At 34.0% G+C, this 20158-nt stretch overlaps 1 protein-coding gene and 1 pseudogene across 1 annotated transcript; both read left to right on the top strand.

Moving 5' to 3' along the window:
* The first annotated feature begins 78 nt into the window (after nt 1–78).
* Nucleotides 79–8838, top strand: LOC142542546 (solanesyl diphosphate synthase 3, chloroplastic/mitochondrial-like; annotated as a pseudogene).
* Nucleotides 8839–17875: 9037 nt separating this feature from the next.
* Nucleotides 17876–19699, top strand: LOC142542545 (tyrosine decarboxylase-like). The gene has a single exon (XM_075649230.1). The coding sequence runs from the start codon at nt 17984–17986 to the stop codon at nt 19514–19516; it is 1533 nt and encodes a 510-aa protein (XP_075505345.1). The 5' UTR covers nt 17876–17983; the 3' UTR covers nt 19517–19699.
* Nucleotides 19700–20158: the final 459 nt, after the last annotated feature.

Here is a 20158-nt window from a genome sequence, read left to right as displayed (position 1 = left end):
AATAGCTGGACAAGCGGAATTTTGTGGCAAAATAAGCCCATTATCGGTCCAATTTGATGGCTGTCTCGTTTGTTTCACAAGGCCGCAGATTCCATCACGCAGCGTGTTGCATATTCTCTGAAAAATGCTAGCAAATACGCACTTGACGGCGGCCGCGGAGCTGAGTCCAAGTCCAATTTCTGTTTACTAGTATATCCTTCATCGGCACCATTGGCAACTAATATTTCTTCGTTTCTACCCTTTTCAATCCAATAAATTAACAACTTTTTCCCCGTTGAGGATGTTATTTGTAAGGGGGCTGACCCGGGTTACGAGGACGGGTTGCAACAGGTATCGATGGGCATGCTCTTCTTTACTTGGCAATGGCCAGCGTCAATTGCTTCAGCCCTGCACTCAGTTTCGCTCTCATGATCATTATTCCCGAGAGGTATTATACTCGCCCATGTGGAGTTTAGTAACTTGATGTCACAGTTTGTAATGGTCTTATTAGGGAGAATGAAGGAAGTTGCTATTGCTGTTACAGTTCAATCTGTGAATATAGATGCAATGGAGTGTTATGTTTTGACATTGATCTTTCTACCTGAATATATTTATTTGGAGGAAATAAGTTGCAATGCCCGTGAAATTTCTTTTTGTAACTTCTGATTGTGGGTTAACTTAATGATGCGAGAATTTTCTTTTGGAAATTCCGTCGAACAAGTGGACGTCAGTTGGCAATTTTTGAATTTTTGCTGGATTTTGGGTACTGACTATCCAAATACCTAGAGAATGGTGCTTTATCCAAATTCATTGCACTCTTGAGATGATTCGTGTGTATCTGAGTAGGTGCTTGAGCCTCGGACATTGTTCTTGTAGTGTGGGTTGTAGCATTTTCGCTCAGGTTGTTGATATCTTTTACTTGCAGTAGTTTTACCCAGTTATCTTGGCGATCATACCAATATTATGTTTTGTTTATGTTTCACCGTGTTTCATTATTTTGTAAGAGCTTTTGTTGTAACAGTTGATCATCTTGATTGTGTCACTTAGTAACTGTTGTTTGGCATATTAAAAAAATTTCTAAATATTTTGTACTGTGCTTTTTAATGTTGCTGGTGATTAGTAGGTTTTGGGTTGCAGAGTTATTTATTCTTGGGTTTCAAGTGCCATAAATAGTATTGGGCAACAATCTCAACTTCAGGAAACCCATGTTGTCGAGGTTAGTGAAATAATCATCTTCTCGCGGCTTATTGACAAACCAATCTGTTTTAATTGCGCACATAACATAAATTCTAATGAAGTGTTCTTCCTCATATTTGGTTTCTTTTCCTGTTATATTTACTCCGTTGGTGAGATTTATGTAGAAAGTATTAATACTTCTCTCTTAATTTCTATCTCAGGAGCAATTAGATCCATTTTCTCTTGTTGCTGATGAACTGTCCATTCTGGCAAATAGCTTGAGGTCCATGGTAATTGCAAAGGTATTGACATCTACTTCTATAATTTGTCAGCTGACAGATTGATTATAATGACGGAGAGGTTGCACTTCTTTAATCGTTTAGGTCCCCAAGCTTGCCTCTGCTGCGGAATATTTTTTCAAAATGGGAGTCGAAGGAAAAAGATTTCGACCCACAGTAAGTTTCTCGCCTCCAATCATTCCTTTTTGTGATAGCCATAGCGCTCAAGTCATTGTTAGAGTATTTTTTCAAAACAGGAGTCGAAGGAAAAAGATCAATAATTCCTTTTTGTGATAGCCATAGCGCTCAAGTCATTGTTGGTATTTTGTAATGACACAATCACGTTCTTTAGTGCAATGTCGAATCAGGTGAAAAAAATGATGCGTGCTGTAAAAACTAATCGACGATGAGAAGGAAATTTAATCAAAAACATGGAGTCAATAGGCAGTCCTCAATAGCGGGAGCCAGTTCAGTGCTCGTCCGGCCCCCAAAATTTTACGAGATTGCCATTTTGAAATATCGATGGCATATTGAAATTACTACGGGAAAATGAAAAGAAGAGCCTGTTTCCAGTGCTATGGCATCAATCTTCACAACCAAATTAATGAATTCAGCATCTTGTACCAATTTACAGTAGCTATAGATCTATTAAATGCTAAAACTCTTTTTTTTTTTCACTTCTTTAATATTCATACTGAGTGCTGACCAAATGTAATCTGCATACATAAAATTTGCTATCTTTTTTGTACTTAAATATGGTCGCTAGAGAATGTAAATGCTTCATATTCTATTTCTATGTCTGCATCATTAAATGTTGCTTATTCCATTCCTGTAATTATATTTATTTGTACTGTACTGTATTACATAGATGAAAAAAATGTGAATTTTGCCATCGTGTAATGTTTTTATTCTCTTGATAATGTGTGGTTGATTTGAATGTAATGCATTATGACAGAAGGTGTTTTTGTCCGCATTTTAGTATTATTTACCTGACTAGTACACAATGTAGGTTCTGTTGTTGATGGCGACAGCTTTAAATGTTCCAATGCCGAGACCAGTTCCTGATTCTGCTGGTGATACTTTGTCCATGGAATTGCGTTCAAGACACCGATGCATCGCTGAGATCACAGAGATGATCCATGTCAGTGATTTTTTTCTCCCTAAGAGCTAATAACCAGAGTTTTTACCTTCCTATGCATCCCTTGGGCCCAAAGCAGATAATGGTCACGTGTCCAATTTTTTCAAACATTCCTGATGAACTTGGTTAGTCATGACATGCAGAGTTTAGTTGGACCAGTGATAGAGCCTAGAATTTTCAATTGATATACTTTAGTTTCACTTTATTTTAAGATAACCAACAATTTACCCAGGTTTCATTCATCTGATGCTTGACCTCATGAAGTGTAGATCTGTTCTGTCTGTGAAGTGTAGATCTGTTCTATCTGTGGTTTTAATAGAAGAATATGACGCAGAATGGAGGACTTGGTGTTGTATTGGAAAGAGTGGCTAGTTTTCTTTGAGTTCTTCAGATTGAAACATTATATTCTGGTACTCATGTCACGTTCTTTCACTTCCTTTCGAGTCTGTACATATTTAAGATTTCTGTTTGGCTCCTTTTCTGAATGAGAATGACATAACAAGATGAATATCTGTTAGATCCTTTATTTTGATTTGAATAATCTTGAGTTTTTTCCAGGATAAGAACTTTTTCTTGATTCTTCAAAGGGTATTATATATGAAGTTGTCCTCATTTTAGTTGTTGTGTGAATTCTTGTCATAGATTACGTGATGTCTCAAATATAAAAACTTAGGAGTATTGAATGCGTAGTTTTGTGTAATTACTTTGTTTGTAGCTTTCATCGACATTATTTCATCTCTATCTTATACTTCCGTTATTAAATTTTTAGGTTGCCAGCCTCCTCCATGATGACGTGTTGGATGATGCTGACACAAGGCGTGGAATCGGTTCATTGAATTTTGTAATGGGTAATAAGGTACCTACAAATTTGGTTAATTTTTGCTCTTGTCTCCACCCACTGGAAAAATTTATGGGTGAACCTCTTAAAAATTTGAAAGAGAAGAAAATTGGCTTAAAAACTGGAAATTGATGCTTGCAATATCAGTTGTATAACTTGATGACGGTCTTCTCACTTTTACTAAGGCGGCGATAATTTTTTGCATTATTTTTGTTTCGACATCTTTGCGATAAATGATTTCTAATTTTAATTTTTAATGTATTTATTAGTGTGCTCTCACATCTCTCTTTCACGCATTAATTTTGGTAATTACAAATTTATATTGAGACCTAGCCACTGCTTTGGACTGGGTAGTCACAAAGAATTGATGGGAGATATTGAGTGTGGGTCCCTCATTGGTCTCATTGCTTATAATTTAGTTGAAACGTCTACTACTAAACTATTGAACTTTTTTATTTTATTATTATTTTTTTAATTACTAAGTTTCGGCCGAATATGTATACAGAAAAATACGTATAAAATTCGAACCATGCATTTTATAAAACAATCCAACTACTGAATAAAATAACTGCAATTCAAAACCTTGAAAGTGTAATAACGTTTACTGTTAAACGTAAAATACCAAGCATAATAAAATTTGCCAAAAACCCTCAACAAAGTAAAATCATCAACCTTTTAAAATTGTTTAGACATGTCCTCCTACAATCATGTAATGCGGAAAAATACAAGGTTCTCGGGTTTTCTGTGCACCCTCAGCTCAGTCTACTCAGTCCTCAGCACCTCCAGTCTCCTCATCAATATGATCACCTGCATCAATCACACCTAATGAGTGTAAAGACTCAATACACCTGAACCGTGATAACAAATTTCATCATATACAGATCATGCAACAGTGAAAAATACTGTAATTATAATAACTTTCATGATCTCCAAAGCCTAAACATAAACATAAAGTATAAACATATTCATATCATGTCATCGTAAACTGATACATTTTCCTTTATTGAATTAGATCATTAGTTGTGACTTTCATAGTCAGCTGTTGGTCGATGGATCAATCTATGTATAACCATGGTACCAGGCAGTGGGGGACATCACGATACTCTCACCCGTCAATTGAGCATTGACCTTACATGTTTCGTGTTCGTGTTCGTATTAGTCACAACCAAATCACCTCATTCAAACATGTCATTATATTCATCATTTGTAAAATTTCATGCATATACATACATTTTCTTGAAAACAAGCATATAACGTATTTTCAGCATTGTTCGTAAAAATTCCATATTCATTTCAAAACAAACCTTTTAAACATACATTTTCAGTTATCTAGGCACTGTCATGACTGCTAACTTGACTTGCGTGTAAAATGATCATTCTGCCTCTGAATCCTTAATTTGACCATTTTACCTCTGGACTGTAAAATTTCGACCGAGTTCATCCAAACTTATTAAAACACCGTAAAACACTCTTATAATCATTTCTTAGGCAAAAATTTAATCATGTTAATCAAGTTCCATAATTTGTTTTAAAACTTAGACCGGAGTCCCGGTTTTAACCCGAATCAACCCAAAACTCATCCAAACTTTCCCAAACTTCAACCATAACTTAATGACACCTAACTATACCTAAAACTACCATGTCCAGACCATATGAGACCCTCGAAAACCCCCTGTAAGCCGCTGGAATTTTATGCACCTATGGACTGAAAGCCCCGACTCCAAGCCAAGCCCATAATTCGACCCTAGTCCAAAGTACACTGGACCAACCTCGAACCAGCCACGCCTAGGACTTGACTAAACCCTCCTGGGCTGATCTAACCATGGACCACAGCCCCTGTGCACGCGGACGTGCATGGTTGTGAACTTTGGCCCAAAATTCTACTTAAACAGGCCCATTAGGCCCATTAGCGTGCACATAAAATATTTTTTTTTGATACTTTTTTCAAAAATATTACCCGAGCTCTCAAAAAATCCTCAATTTTGCCAAAAATCGACTACCGGTTTAAAATATAACTCAAAGTGTAAAAATATCATAAAATACCTATTTTTCGAAAATTACATATTAAATACACTATATATTAAATAATTAAAAATAATTATTTATGAAAAACATTTTCCTTAAATTGTGACAGCTCTCCGTTTCTAGTTCGAGCATTGAATACCGCTAAAAACCCTATTATATGCAACCTAGTAAATCATGCAATACAAACGTATAATCGTGTCATAACCATGCATTTAACGCATTTAAAATAATTAAATAAGCATTTTTCTAATACCCCAAATTTGCATACAGTCAGGTTACATCATTTGAATTTCTAGATCTTACATTAGTAGACACAGGTATTCCTATAAACTGATGTTTTCCAAAGAAAACAGGTCTTTCATCTATTTTGTATCCGTTTTTTCTGTCTATGGTGAACCCTGGTATTTCAGGAGAGGGGTGTATCAACTAACAACAAGATATGCGCATTATGATTTAGTTTTTCGGGAGACACTAGTCTTCTAAAAAGTATTCTCTTTGAAAATAAAAAATGCTTACAAGGATTGTATACAAGATTAATTAGGATTCTAGGTGACTTGGAATTCTTTTTTAAAAATGAAAAAATGTTCTTGGTTCAGTTTTCAGATTAGAGACAGAAAGAAAGTGGTTGAATCATGCTGATTCTTAATCACAATGATCATTTGACAAAAATGATACTGGCTGTCAACTAATTGAGTAAATGAGAACTAGTAACTTGCAGAGCTTAGTCGACTTTAGTTACGTTTTTAAGTGTATATATCTGAGTAGTGTTCTCCATGAAATTGCAGTTAGCTGTACTCGCTGGAGATTTCCTGCTTTCTAGAGCTTGCGTGGCACTTGCTTCTTTAAAGAACACCGAGGTACACATTGTTCCTTCACATTTCCTTTCCTTAATTTTTAGGTGGTCCATGTGTTTTTTCATTCTACTGTTTCATTGCTGCATGTGCATTAGTTGAACAAAGAAAGAATATAAATGGTCATCCGTTACTCATATGGATATATATAAGGAATAAACAATAATCGCTACAATTGTAGCTAAATGTTGAAGTTTGTTGCTCAATCTGCCTCTAACACTTGATATTTTATTGGTCAATAATTAGCTGTAGCTCTCTGCTTGTTTTTCTGCTGATGTGAGCTGTCATTTTTTTATTTGATAATATGTTTCCTGCTTTGCTGTTTTTACAGGTTGTATCACTCTTGGCTACTGTAGTTGAGCATCTTGTTACTGGTGAGACAATGCAAATGACGACTAGTTCTGATCAGCGATGCAGGTACAATGCTCAATTTTTGGTTTATAGGCATAGCTTTGGAGCTTCTGAATGTGCCACAGAAAAGGCATGCTGCATTTGCATGTCAGGGTCTGTTATTTGAAAACTTTCAGAGAAAGAACTTGATATTTATAATTTAGTTATATAATAATTGTGAGCAGTTCTATTTTAAGGATCCCTTGCTTTTCAGTTGGGGCCTCTCTCTTCATGCCAAAATCACGTCCCTATTTGTCTTTGCAGCATGGAATATTATATGCAGAAGACATACTATAAAACTGCCTCATTGATCTCAAATAGCTGCAAGGCCATTGCCCTTCTTGCTGGCCAGACAGCTGAAGTTTCAATGTTGGCGTACGACTATGGAAAAAATCTGGTCTATATACTTTCTCTCCTACTTCTATTGTTTTGCATTTGATTAGATTATACGTTCTTTGTCGCATTTAGGCTGAAGTTTGTCATTCTCTTGATGGAAGATATAAGGAGGTTGGAGTTTTAAATTCATATGCCATTCATGTCCTGACTTGACTTGTTCTTTACATTAGCCAGTTTAGTTAAGTACATTTCAAGTTCTGGTATCTCTTAAACCCCCATATGGTGGTTATGTGCATCAGTTTATCAGCGACATTAGTGATGGTTTCAATAATTACTTGCATCGATGACATTCCCAATTGTATATCAGCTTATCAATGAAGAATGTGGGTGAATTCTGTTGAGGTTGACCTAAAAATCAGTTGTAACATGTATTATCTGACATTTGTTTTTAAAGTTAACGATATGCTGTTTGTCGATCTTATGAAATGCTTATTGTCTTCACATTTATTTATTATTTTCACTTAGCAGCTATTGTTCAAATTTTGCATCCATCTTTACAGGGGCTGGCGTTTCAATTAATAGATGACGTACTTGACTTCACTGGCACATCAAGTTCTCTTGGGAAAGGCTCTTTGTCTGACATTCGTCATGTATTCTTCCAACTATTTTTGACTTGTTATATTGAAATCTTAAACGTTGAAAGTTAACACATTGATGCTGGGTTTTCTATGAATCTTGTTGAAGAATTGCCGGTGTATGTTGTATGTTTGTTAGCATGTGCTTACATTTTCTGTTTAACCCTATGTTTGTCCACGCACTTACCTTGTGAGAGAGCTGTAATTGCTCATTTTCTATTATTTCTGAGAAAGGTTGACCACGTAATGAATGTCTCTACTAAATCCTGCCTCCCGGACATCTATCAATGAATACCCACTTGTGATATGATGAAATAATTTTACAACTTAAAAGTACTTTTCCGGTAATCCAAATCTTTGAACTGCAGTTCCTGTGTTATTTGTGTACTTGCAACTGTTGTCTTCAATTTGATCTATGTTTAGCAACCTACTATCTAGTGTAGTGGTTGCAGTAACACTCTTAAGATTATAAATTATTTCAGGGTATTATTACTGCTCCAATCTTATTTGCTATGGAGGAGTTTCCCGAGCTTCGGGCCATTGTTGATCGGGGATTCGACAATTCTGCAAATGTGGATCGTGTTAGTTTTTTGTTGACTCAACCTTGTGATCACTTCAGTCAGCATTATTCTAGCTCTAATAATGAGTTTATTTTATGAATTTATATTTCTGAAACATGCATTTATAGAGAAACTGAAGTGATTGAATATCAAATCTTATTTCACACTACAGGCTCTAGAGTACCTTGGAAAGAGTAATGGCATTGAGAGGACTAGAGAGCTAGCAGCAAAGCACTGCTAACCTTGCCTCAGCTGCAATTGATTCCCTCCCTGAGAATGATGATAAGGATGTTCAAAAATCAAGGAGGGCACTTGTAGAATTAACACACCGAGTCATCACGCGAACAAAATAAGGCACTGTAACTCGGGATTAAATTAAATTTCATCTACAAGTAGTCCTGTAGTACGTAAAGTGGACATGATTCCAAAGTATTACATCCATCATTATTTTCATCAATTTTTTTATATATCATGCTTTTTTCAATAAGCATTGTGCCTTGTAATATTCACACCATGTTCTTGCGTTACAACATCCAATAATTTGTTTATCATTCCAGGAATCATAAGTTGTACACTTGTTAACTTAAAAAAGGATATCGCTCGTATTAGTTGATGAAAGTTCTCATTTATTAGTTTGTTTTCTTGGATATCGGAGGTTTCCAGTTAATATTTTAACCTCCCTCCTAGAGTCCTAGTTGATTTTTTAATTGGAATGACGAAATGTGAGCTCAGGATTTCCACATAAAAGACCGACGGTTGTTTGATTTGGTGCCATAACCACAGTAAAATGATTACTTTGATACATAACGAAAAATACAGGGGCGAACTCATCTTGGTTGGACTCGATATTACTATATTAATATTACTATAATGCAGAATAAAAAAAGCATTGTTGCCTTTTTTGAGAGAGAATTAATGCTCATTTTCTGGTGAGTTTGCTCTGTTATTCGTAGTGATTCCTGCTAGTTGACACAATCATATGATGTAGTCCAGACTAAACTTGTGATCTTCTTGATGGTCCTCTATGACATGCATATAATCCTTCCACATTCAACTGTGGCTAGCAGACTTGTAGCGAGATAAATGCAGCCCAAGCATCCTACATTCATGCAGAGCATAGGAGAATAAGTTTTTTGAATCTTTTTAAGAGTGTTCGATATGCCGCCACCTCTCTGTGATTCACGCGTAATCAACTGGCGTGGTTATAAAATCGTTAAACTGACCTGAAGAATGGAATACGCTTTTTCTGCAATGTATTTTTGAGCAAGTGTAGCATCCCTCTGCTGTAGCTTATCAGGGTGCAGGCTCGAACGCGCTTTCTGATAAGCTTTCTTCACTTGTGATAATTGGATTACATTCGTTAGAGTTATTGCGAAGCAGCTACTGTTGGACCATAGAATATGTTAATGTAACACGGATACTGTGTTATTATTGTTCGGCTGTACCTGTTCTACATGGGATGAAGTTTAATTCGCATGTTTGAAGATACAACATTGTTGTGGCACCCAACTCACCACTTAGCCCTCGAGATATGCCACCATACCTAATAGCATATCGTGCAGAAATGCTAATTTGAAGTATTGCAGGCAGTAAAAAAAACTTCTAAACTTTATTAACTGGAGCAAACCGAATAAAGTGCTATTAAATTACGATGAAGTTTTTACAAGACCAAAATAAAACATAAGATTAAAAAGACAACGATTTATTATAAATATTTTAAACAATCACTGCTAGATCATTCACCAACATGTCCTTCTTTATCCAATTCTTGCATACTTGTCTCTGAAAATTACAATAGATAAAGAAAATAGAAAGGTTAAGTCTTTAAGGATTTAGCAAGAATTAAATAATCATAAATATGATGTTAAATTTAACTGAATGATATAATAGACAATATGATTAGCATTCGGTTATATGAATACGCAAGAAAAAAATATGGTTATCAAAGAATAATGAGCCAAGTGAACTAATATACTCGGACCAAGGTCACTTTGTTCATGGACCCAATTTCAAAACCAAAGTCTATTGTCCAGGGCTCTCTCTTGGTCAATCATTTTATCATTCGTTCATTCATTCGATGATTAACAAAAACCTTATTTGGTGAAAGCTCGATAAGAATCACACTTAGTGTGATGATATTACAATGAGAATTTTTCACTGAAACATTCTTATTACGTAATAACAGTACTGAGTAAATTAAGTAGAATAAAATTTTCAAATACGATGCGATTAGGATGACAGATTTGATCGGTAAGAAGGATATCGACATGATTAACTGATTGAGGATTTATTATGATAGAAGGGGTGGTCATCGAAGTGATGCATCAAAGAGATTAAGAGATACAATAATTATGCACGGGCACAAGAAATCCATAAAACATGGCGAATGTCATTTAAGAAAATATCATATCATAATTTTCAGCCCAAATGCCAAGATTATAGGAAGAATGATAAAAATAAATTACTCACCTTAGTGACTTACTATAGATGAGTGTGAGAATCCAAAATTCAAGCCAATCCTATCAACCAAGGTGATTAACATCAATATAGTATAACACTTCCTAATTTATTTTAATATAGACTATCCCTAAAATTACCAAAATAACGAGTATTAGACCATAAATTTATAGATTATTAGGTGACGAAAAATACCATAGTAAAAGGTATATATAAAATCTTTGTATTCGTCTTATGTCTTAGTAAGTGTATGTACTTTAAATATTCATAATAATTTACAAAAATATTGTTCCAAAAATAACATAGTAATAATAATAATAATTTTTATTTATTTATTTTATATTTTATTTATATATATAACGATGATATCACTCATAAAATTATAATAAATAACTTATAAGTTTAAAAATTATAAAATTTCATAGGTACTTTCAGTTATATATTTTTAAAGTATTGAAGATTAGAAATATGTATAAAAAGATTCAAATGATCATACAAATATCATATTATATCATAAAATCATAGTATTAACATTTAAAATTTTATAGTAAATGAAATACTCATCCAAAATTCACGAAACTTGCACAGTAGCCTAGATAAATATAGAACAAGGTTCAAAAAAATCAAATTTTTGTTTTTCACCGGCGCGTGTACTGTTCCGACGACAGGTGGCTGGTGTTTGGCCCGCACATGCGGCCCAAATTTTTCCAGCATACGTAAAATACAATTTCCTACAATTCTTATGTTATAAGTTTTCTCAAATTCACAGCAGAAACATGCCAAAAATGAAATAACTAGTAAAACTCACACCCCTACTTTGAATGTTGGAAAACATTATTTCCGAGGCCGATTCCGGGAAACCAAAGATATGAGTGAGAAGTATGACATATAATGAACAACTTTCATGCTTAGACTAAGGTATAATACGATCAGCAGAGGTACGAAAAATGGGAGTGAAAACAGTACCTAAAAGTGAGTTTTCCGGCATTATTTTCTTCTTGGGCAGCGGTGGTTTCTGAATTTTACCGAAGAATCGGCTACTGATTTTTTGACACCTCCTTTTTTATAGCTTTTTGGGTAAGTAGAGAGTGTTGTGGAATTTTTCTAGAATTTTTGGAGGTTTGAGGTATATAAATGATTTTTTCCCTCTTTTTTCAATTAATTAAAAGCCTTATTCTCACACCACTCTAACCTTACTCTAGATCAGCCCCTAAAGCTCGAAATTTATGTTAAGAAACTCTTGAAATTATTCAAGTGAATGACTTTATTTTATAGGCAAGAAGCAAGCCTTTATTCCAATCCATGTTGGACATCTTCCAATCAACGGTTGGGCAAGAAAGGAGGTGGTGTGTTGGTTAAGCAATCATGATGATGATGATACCTTCCTATGTGTGCATGCATATGAATCTATATATATACATTTGAGTTTTATGCTTGTTTGTTGTTCAACAAATTTTAGAAAATTGTTGAATGTTTCCGCTACTTCTTCCTTGGTTTTGAGTGTCCACACTCAAAATTTGAGAGAATGGTCATCGATAAAAGTTGCCCAGTACCTTGCTCTCCGAGCGACAATGACATCACACCACATAGATCTGTGTGCACCATATCTATAGTTTTATTGGCTCTCCTAGGAAGTGAACTTTTGAATGATATCATGTTTTGTTTTCCTGCTAAGTAGCTAGTACATTATTTAATATGCAGATGCTTTATATCTTACAAAACTTGCTTGCTCACAAAACATGTAATATTCTTTTCACTTATGTGACCAAGACATCAGTGACTCAACTCTGTTGAGTTTTCTTCCCATGAGTAGTTCACACCTTCAGAATGATTCTCCTGAATTACATACAATTTCGACATCTTTAATCATTTTGCCGTCACAAGTTATCCTATTGAAATCTTACATACCATGTTTCAGAAGGTTAAGCATAAACGTTCTTCATTAAGTCTTTCGACTAATATCAAACTCAGGCGCATATCTGGCACATGTCTGACATATTTCAGGATCAGTGTTGAGACATCCACGGTAGTCAAGCTCACATCTCCCTTTCCCACGACTTTGGATAAATCGTTACTCCCCATCTTAACCACACCAAAGTCCTTTTGTATATAGGAAGTAAAACATTCTCTTTCAGATGTGACGTGGATTGTTTCTCCACTATCTATCATCCAACTAGTTACTCGAATTGCAAAATTTACGTACTCCTGCTCTAGCTCGTGAACAAAATTAAATTCGTCAATAACGTTTGTTTGTTTATCGTCGGTTTCATGTTTTTTTTCGGTTGCCGACAATAGTTTTAAATATGTCCAATTTCTCCATAGCGATAACACTTTATGTTGGCATATCTCTCCGATGACTTTCTTCTTCTTGGCATCTGATTTGTGTTTTTCTTGATCTTGCTTCTCTCCCTTGACTCAGCAGCCAAAACATCTGAATTTGAGGTAGAGATTCCTTGATATCTCGGCCTCATCTTTTCATTCAATATATCACACTTGATGAAGTTCATACTCACGACTCCTCCTGCTATTGTGTTCATGAGTGATACATTCAAAATCTCCCAAGGATCTGGTAATGAAGCTAACACAATCAGAGCTATCACCTCGTCATCAAGTTTTATGCTCATACTTGATAACTGCTCCATGAATCTCGTTCAGATGATCTGCGACCAGAGTTCTTTTTTTGTATCGAACCTGGACAAGTTTGCTAACATAAAACAATTTTTGTTGCCAATTTTGGATGCATACAATGTCTCTAACTTCGTCCAAAGTGTACGAGCATATGTCTTGTTACAAATGTGATTATACACGTTGTCATCGACGAATTACCAGATGTACCCACAGACTTGCTCGTGCTCAAAGTTTCATTCAACATCTGATTTATCATCTGGTTTAGACTTATCGAACACCAGTAGGTACATCTTGATGACGAATAAAAGATCTTTCATCTTAATTTTTCAAAGTTGATAATTAGAGTAAATAAGGCTAATCATTTGGTTTATGTGTACCTCAATATTTTGTGACTGCTACCAACAAATTAATCGTCAAGACATGAATACAAAAGAACCATTTCTCTAATATTGTCTAGAAAGCCTTTTCTGACGTGATAATTCAGACTAAACTGCAACTACATAGCATACGAGGACTTCCTATAGTAATTGAGAATCTCGCATTGATACCAGTTGTTGAGATATCCGGGGAAATAAACGAGATAATATCGCAATGGAACATCACAAGTAATATCAACAATTGAATAAGATGAACACTAGTATTTATAGTGGTTCACTCCATAATTGGGTCACATCCACTTTAAATTTCTCGAAGAGATCACTTCTTTATTAATAACAAAGAAGACAAGAGAATCGAGAATACAAAGTATTTCAATCAAAACATTTTGATTTTAACACCCACTTTGTCTCTACTAATCTTATTCCTTCCAAAGATAAAATACTTCTTAATAACTTTCACATTAAAATCCTCTATTTTACTTCTACACTTGTTACTGTAGATGAGAGGATTTTGTGTTTTGGTATAAATTTGAAATGAACAATAAATGAATATTTATAGGTGAAGTTTATGGAAGAAAACAAAAAATAAAACATCATTGTTTACACAAACAAATCAATCATTTTTTATCAACTCAAATCATATATTAATTATTTGTCAAAGTTTATTGTTGAATTCGCTTGAATATTAACAGCTTGCTCTTGATAATGTGAATCAAATAATTTGAAGAGTTTAAAAAAATTGTATGTATTTTTTGTCAGCAGATCGGATCGAATATATGTACATGCCAACAAACTGCATAGCAATTATCACATGCATCTTGGGTAAATTGTTTGTTGAGAAACATTATTCTATATAATAAGTTGCAAGAGAAATAATGATCATTAATTAGGGTTAATCTTCTTAAGATCCCAATTCTAGAAAACTAAATTATATTATTAAGAATTTATTATTATTATTGTTAGCTGTCCCACACACGTGGACAATTATTTCATCTTTTGAATATTTTTATAAAATAATATTAAAAATACAATAGATATATCATAAATCAATATTTACAACAATTATATCATAAAATTTTATATTAATTTTTTCATAATATTTTGATATTATAAATTATATATATATATAAAAGATGATTGGCCATTGATTTGTTCAAAATGTTTGACCTCGAACAGGTAACAACGTCATTATTATTTTAGCCACAGCGGGTGCCACGTTTTAAACAGTAGGTGCTTGAGAAATGCATGGAAAGTACGTACAATATTTATAAATTTTTTGTCACAATAAATAAATAAATAAATAAAATCAAAGATGCAACACGAATTAGTTTTCTCGTATCTCATGAATATTTATTTTTAGCTACCTCTTTTTTTCATACCCTAGTTCGAGGGGAGCTAAATTTTAAATGATGTAATTTGTAAATTTTTTGAGCATTTTTTTGGATTAAAAAGGGAAAAACATGATTTTTGAATCGATCGATTTAAGGAACATAAATTTGATGGCTGGAAATCTTTTTCAAAAAAAGTAAGAATGTTAAAGCATCAATTTTTATTTTTATTTTCTTAAAAAAATATAGGAAGTAAATGCTGTGGTTGACTCAATATGCTTCTTTGTCTTCTTTCGTATTATTGGAACTAGTATTTAACCCGTGCGATGCACGGCATGGTATAATTAAAAATTAGTGAAAAATGAATAGATATTTAAATTGAAAAAAATAATATAATTATAAAAAATAAAAATAAAAACTATTTTTTCGCTTATTATATAAAAATTCTTAAATAAAACGCATGTCGATTAATTTTTTTGGCTAATAATCACTCTCAAATATCAAAATTTTAGATTGTGTTAGCCTAAAGCAATGACATGATGTTTATCGTGTTTAGTGTATTGATGTCGGCCACCAACTTTAATACATATTTAATTCTTTAATTTTCGAAAAGTTATATATTATTATTTTTTAACATGTGATAAAAAATATTTTTAAATCACATTCGATAAAATTAATGAGAAATAATTTTTTTAAAAATTCAGTAATTTTGTCTAAATCCACATTCACAAACAATTTTGTGACATGACACGTGTTTGACACACTTGAATGATAACAATAATTGTTTCATCAATATCATTATCCAAATTGGCTCTGATTTTATTTACAAAATCTCTTCATAATATACACAACAGCATATTATTCTGAAAGAAAAATGAAACATGTGATCCTAAATAAATTATCCATAAATCAGAAAAGTTATTTAATTCACATTTATTATGTATTCCAAAACAATATCAATAATTTTTATAATGTGTCTTCTAATAGATGCTTACTTTCTTTATAATTGGTTTAATCATTTCTATTACGGGAAATTTTATATTATCATGCATCCGTGAACGTTGTAATATAGAAGAAAATTATCACATTAATAATACGTAATAATTAAAATTTTGTACAAATAGATGAATAATATTTTTTACTTTTCGATCATGGAAGACATATTTCAAACTTAATGTCTCGTTGTTCTCGTTGTTTCCATATGTAGGTAGTTCATAACAACGAACAAATTTAAATTTAAACGAACATTACATCTTGAAAGGATTCAACTCATATATGGTGCTGAAAAGATGAGTAATTTCAGAATTTAATTTTGGAGTAGATAAATTTAGTAAGATAAATAGAGTAAAATTGACTTCTAATATAATATGCAATATTGCATTATTTATAATTTAAAATTCAAATAAGACATTTCAATGGACAAAAATCATACATTGTATGCTTTTGACAAAATTATATCATACTTTAACTCTTTCAAATTATAGAAATATGGAATTGCATGCATTGAGTGTCAAAACATTTCTGATTATTGGGTGTAATATACATGTTTATTGAGAGTAATTTAATATTCATTTGAAACTCTTTTGAATATATCTCTTTTAATTTTTTTTTTGTGATCTCTCTTATTTGAATTTTTAAGAAGACAATTCAAGATATATAATATACATATAGTTTTGGAAGAAAACTACAACGCATTAATTTTTTCAAATTAAAGTAATTTCGAAATAATATGTATTTGAGATAAAAAAAATTTATGATTATTAAATGGTAAATTAATGTTCATTGGAAAACCTTGTTGTATTGATAACTTTTACACTCAACCAATTTTATTTTTAGAAAAATTAAATAAACTAATAAAATATTGTATTTTTTTTAGCAAGTAATTTGGCCATGAAATTACTTAAAATAGAAAAATTTATTTTTGAATGATTTATCTCATGAGTGATACTGAACCTTATAATCATGTGTATTTTAAATTTATTTATACATTTTTTAATTAAATTGATTGATATAATCAATGCAAAATTTTTAATATAGTTTATGTTTTTAATAGAGTTTAGTTTTAATTTAAGTAAAAAAAATAAAAAACATATAATACATAAATTACATTTGAATTAAAAATTAATTGAATTCAAAATTGAATTAAATGAATTGATGTAATCAATGCAAACAATAATTGAAGGAATCATTTATTGCAGTACACATGTATCAATATTCATGTAAATCTTTCTATTTTTAGAAATAACATTTTGACGGAAAATTACTATTTTTGACAAAAACTCTGCTTTTATATATATATATATAGATGATTTATCGGCAATTATTAATAACTGCAAACTTCAATCGTTAAAATCACAGAAATCATGTTGGGTTTTAATATAATTTTACGTTGAAAAAAACGACCTAGAAGAAAAGGAACGGGAATATATATATATATATATATATATATATATTATTCAGCACTGTTGTTTTGGATACATACAATGTGTTTATTATTTGTAAATTATTCGAAACAACTAGATATATAGAATTCATACAATGGATCAAAATTTTACTAAATTTCTCAAAAATAAAATCTAATATTGACGTACGTATGTATACATGTAAGGTTTTGAGATAGTTAAAATTTCATAATTTAAGCCTAATTTTATTTGACTGATCTTGATTACACATATAACATTACCGAGAGGGGGAGGGGCTGTTTATGTTGAACCCGTGTGAAACCAAACCCTGCAGCCCAACACCTACCAACTCTAATAAAAATATAGGAAAACTTCTTCCCCCATCTACCACCTCCGAAGGTCCATTCTTACTACATACGCACGTATATATATATATATATATATATATATATATATATAGCTTAGTCTTCCAATCGTAAACATTAAAAAGAAAGAGAGCTGTACATTAAAAATCATCTTTCCTGTTTGTGATACATAGTGGAAAAAAAACGATTAGCCAGGAAGAGATTTTACAATCAAGTAAAAATGGGGAGTGTTCAGAATCAAAAGCTCGAGAATGGATTCTCTGGAACGATTAAGCCTATGGACCCGGAGGAGTTCAGAAGGCAAGGTCACATGGTTATAGATTTCATTGCTGATTATTACAAGAATGTTGAGAAATATCCTGTTCGTAGCCAAGTGGAGCCTGGTTATCTCCGGAAGAGGTTACCAGAAGATGCTCCGAACGACCCGGAACCTATTGAAGAGATCCTTGATGACGTGAAGAAAGACATTGTCCCCGGGATCACACATTGGCAGAGTCCTAATTATTATGCATATTTCCCGTCCAGCGGAAGTATTGCTGGATTTCTTGGAGAAATGCTGAGCACTGGATTCAACATTGTTGGGTTCAACTGGATGTCATCTCCTGCTGCCACCGAGCTTGAGAGCATTGTCATGGATTGGATGGGGAAAATGCTTGATCTCCCATCGGAGTTCCTGTTTTCTGGTGGGGGTGGCGGCGTTATGCAGGGAACCACCTGCGAGGCCATACTCTGCACGGTGGTCGGAGCCAGGGATCAAGTGCTGAAGAAAATCGGGAGGGAGAATATCAACAAGCTTGTGGTATATGGATCGGATCAGACCCACTCTGCTCTGCAGAAGGCAGCCCAGATAGCTGGCATCAACCCCAATAATTTCCGGGCAGTTGCTACGACAAAAACCACCGAATTCGGGCTGACAGCAGAAGCATTCCGCGCGACCGTTGAATCCGACATTGAAGCTGGGCTGGTGCCTCTGTTCCTGTGCGCCACCATTGGGACAACATCGTCGACGGCGGTTGATACGCTGGGGCCACTGTGCGAGGTGGCGAAGGAGTTCGGGATATGGGTTCACGTGGACGCAGCATACGCCGGGAGCGCATGCATTTGCCCAGAGTACCGCCATTTTCTGAACGGAGTAGAAAACGCCAACTCTTTCAGTTTCAACGCACACAAATGGTTCTTAACAACGTTGGACTGCTGCTGCCTGTGGGTGAAAGACCCCAGCGCCCTGATAAAAGCCCTGTCCACGTATCCAGAGTATCTGAGAAACAAAGCCTCCGAAACGAAGCAGGTGGTTGATTACAAAGATTGGCAAATCACCCTCAGCCGGCGCTTCAGGTCTCTGAAACTGTGGCTCGTCCTCCGCAGCTACGGCGTGTCAAATCTCAGGAAATTCCTTCGAAGTCACATAAAAATGGCAAAGAATTTCGAAGGTTTGATAGGAATGGATAAGAGGTTCGAAGTGGTGGTACCCCGGAACTTCGCCACCGTCTGCTTCCGCATCTCGCCCATCGAAATCGGTGCAATACTGCCGCAGCACCACAGCGTGTGCAAGGAGGAAGCTGCCAACAATTTCAATGCTAAGTTGCTGGAATCCATTAACGAATCTGGAAAGATTTACATGACACACGCGGTGATTGGCGGGGAATATGTGATGCGCTTCGCCGTAGGGGCGAGCCTCACCGAGAACAGGCATGTCATCCTGGCCTGGAAAGTCGTGCAAGAGCATGCAAATGCCTTGTTAACCATTTCCTAATGTTTTTTAACCTAAGTATGAATTTTCCTATCGCTTTTCTTTTTAAAATCCATCTTCGATCGGGCAAGAAAACCTGCTTGTGATATTAATGAATAATGTAATATTGTTTGATTCCTAGTGTATAGATTACAATATGGTACGTTATTTGGAAATGAAATTGAAGTATCATTTCATTCTCTGAAATAGCACAGCGAAAATGACTCCTGATATTTACGTTATTGGCCTCCATCAAAACTTAAAGTTCCCTGCATGCATACCCATTATAACACAAGAAAATTCTGGGTTCTAATCCAATCGATCATCTTGGCCATTTTATTTTTCTGTTTTTCCCGGTATTGATATGCATGTCTTGCAATTTTGTTAAGATTGGAATTTTAACCTAACACAATCCCAAAAACTAGCTTAAAAGAGGATTATTCAAGCTCATATTACAATTCTCATGTATTTTATCCAACTAACTTGGGACAACTAACACATTTCCTCGTATCCAACAATGAACATTTGGAATGTGGAATTTATAAATGACTCAATTATGGCAGAATGAGTAACCTAGATATGGACAGTCAAATACACAAAGGTAAATATGTGTGTTTACATATACGTGTGGACATGTGCATTACCTACCACCCCGAAGCTGTTGGG

Source organism: Primulina tabacum, chromosome 4 (genome assembly GCF_025594145.1).
Source record: "Primulina tabacum isolate GXHZ01 chromosome 4, ASM2559414v2, whole genome shotgun sequence".
In the NCBI taxonomy this organism is placed as follows: Eukaryota; Viridiplantae; Streptophyta; class Magnoliopsida; order Lamiales; family Gesneriaceae; genus Primulina; species Primulina tabacum.
Note: the sequence above shows the minus strand (reverse complement) of the source record. Positions and strands in the feature narration are given on the sequence as shown.

What these genes read in the sequence shown, in the direction of transcription:
- LOC142542545 (XM_075649230.1), top strand. Translation starts at nt 17,984, where the DNA reads ATGGGGAGTGTTCAGAATCAAAAGCTCGAGAATGGATTCTCTGGAACG.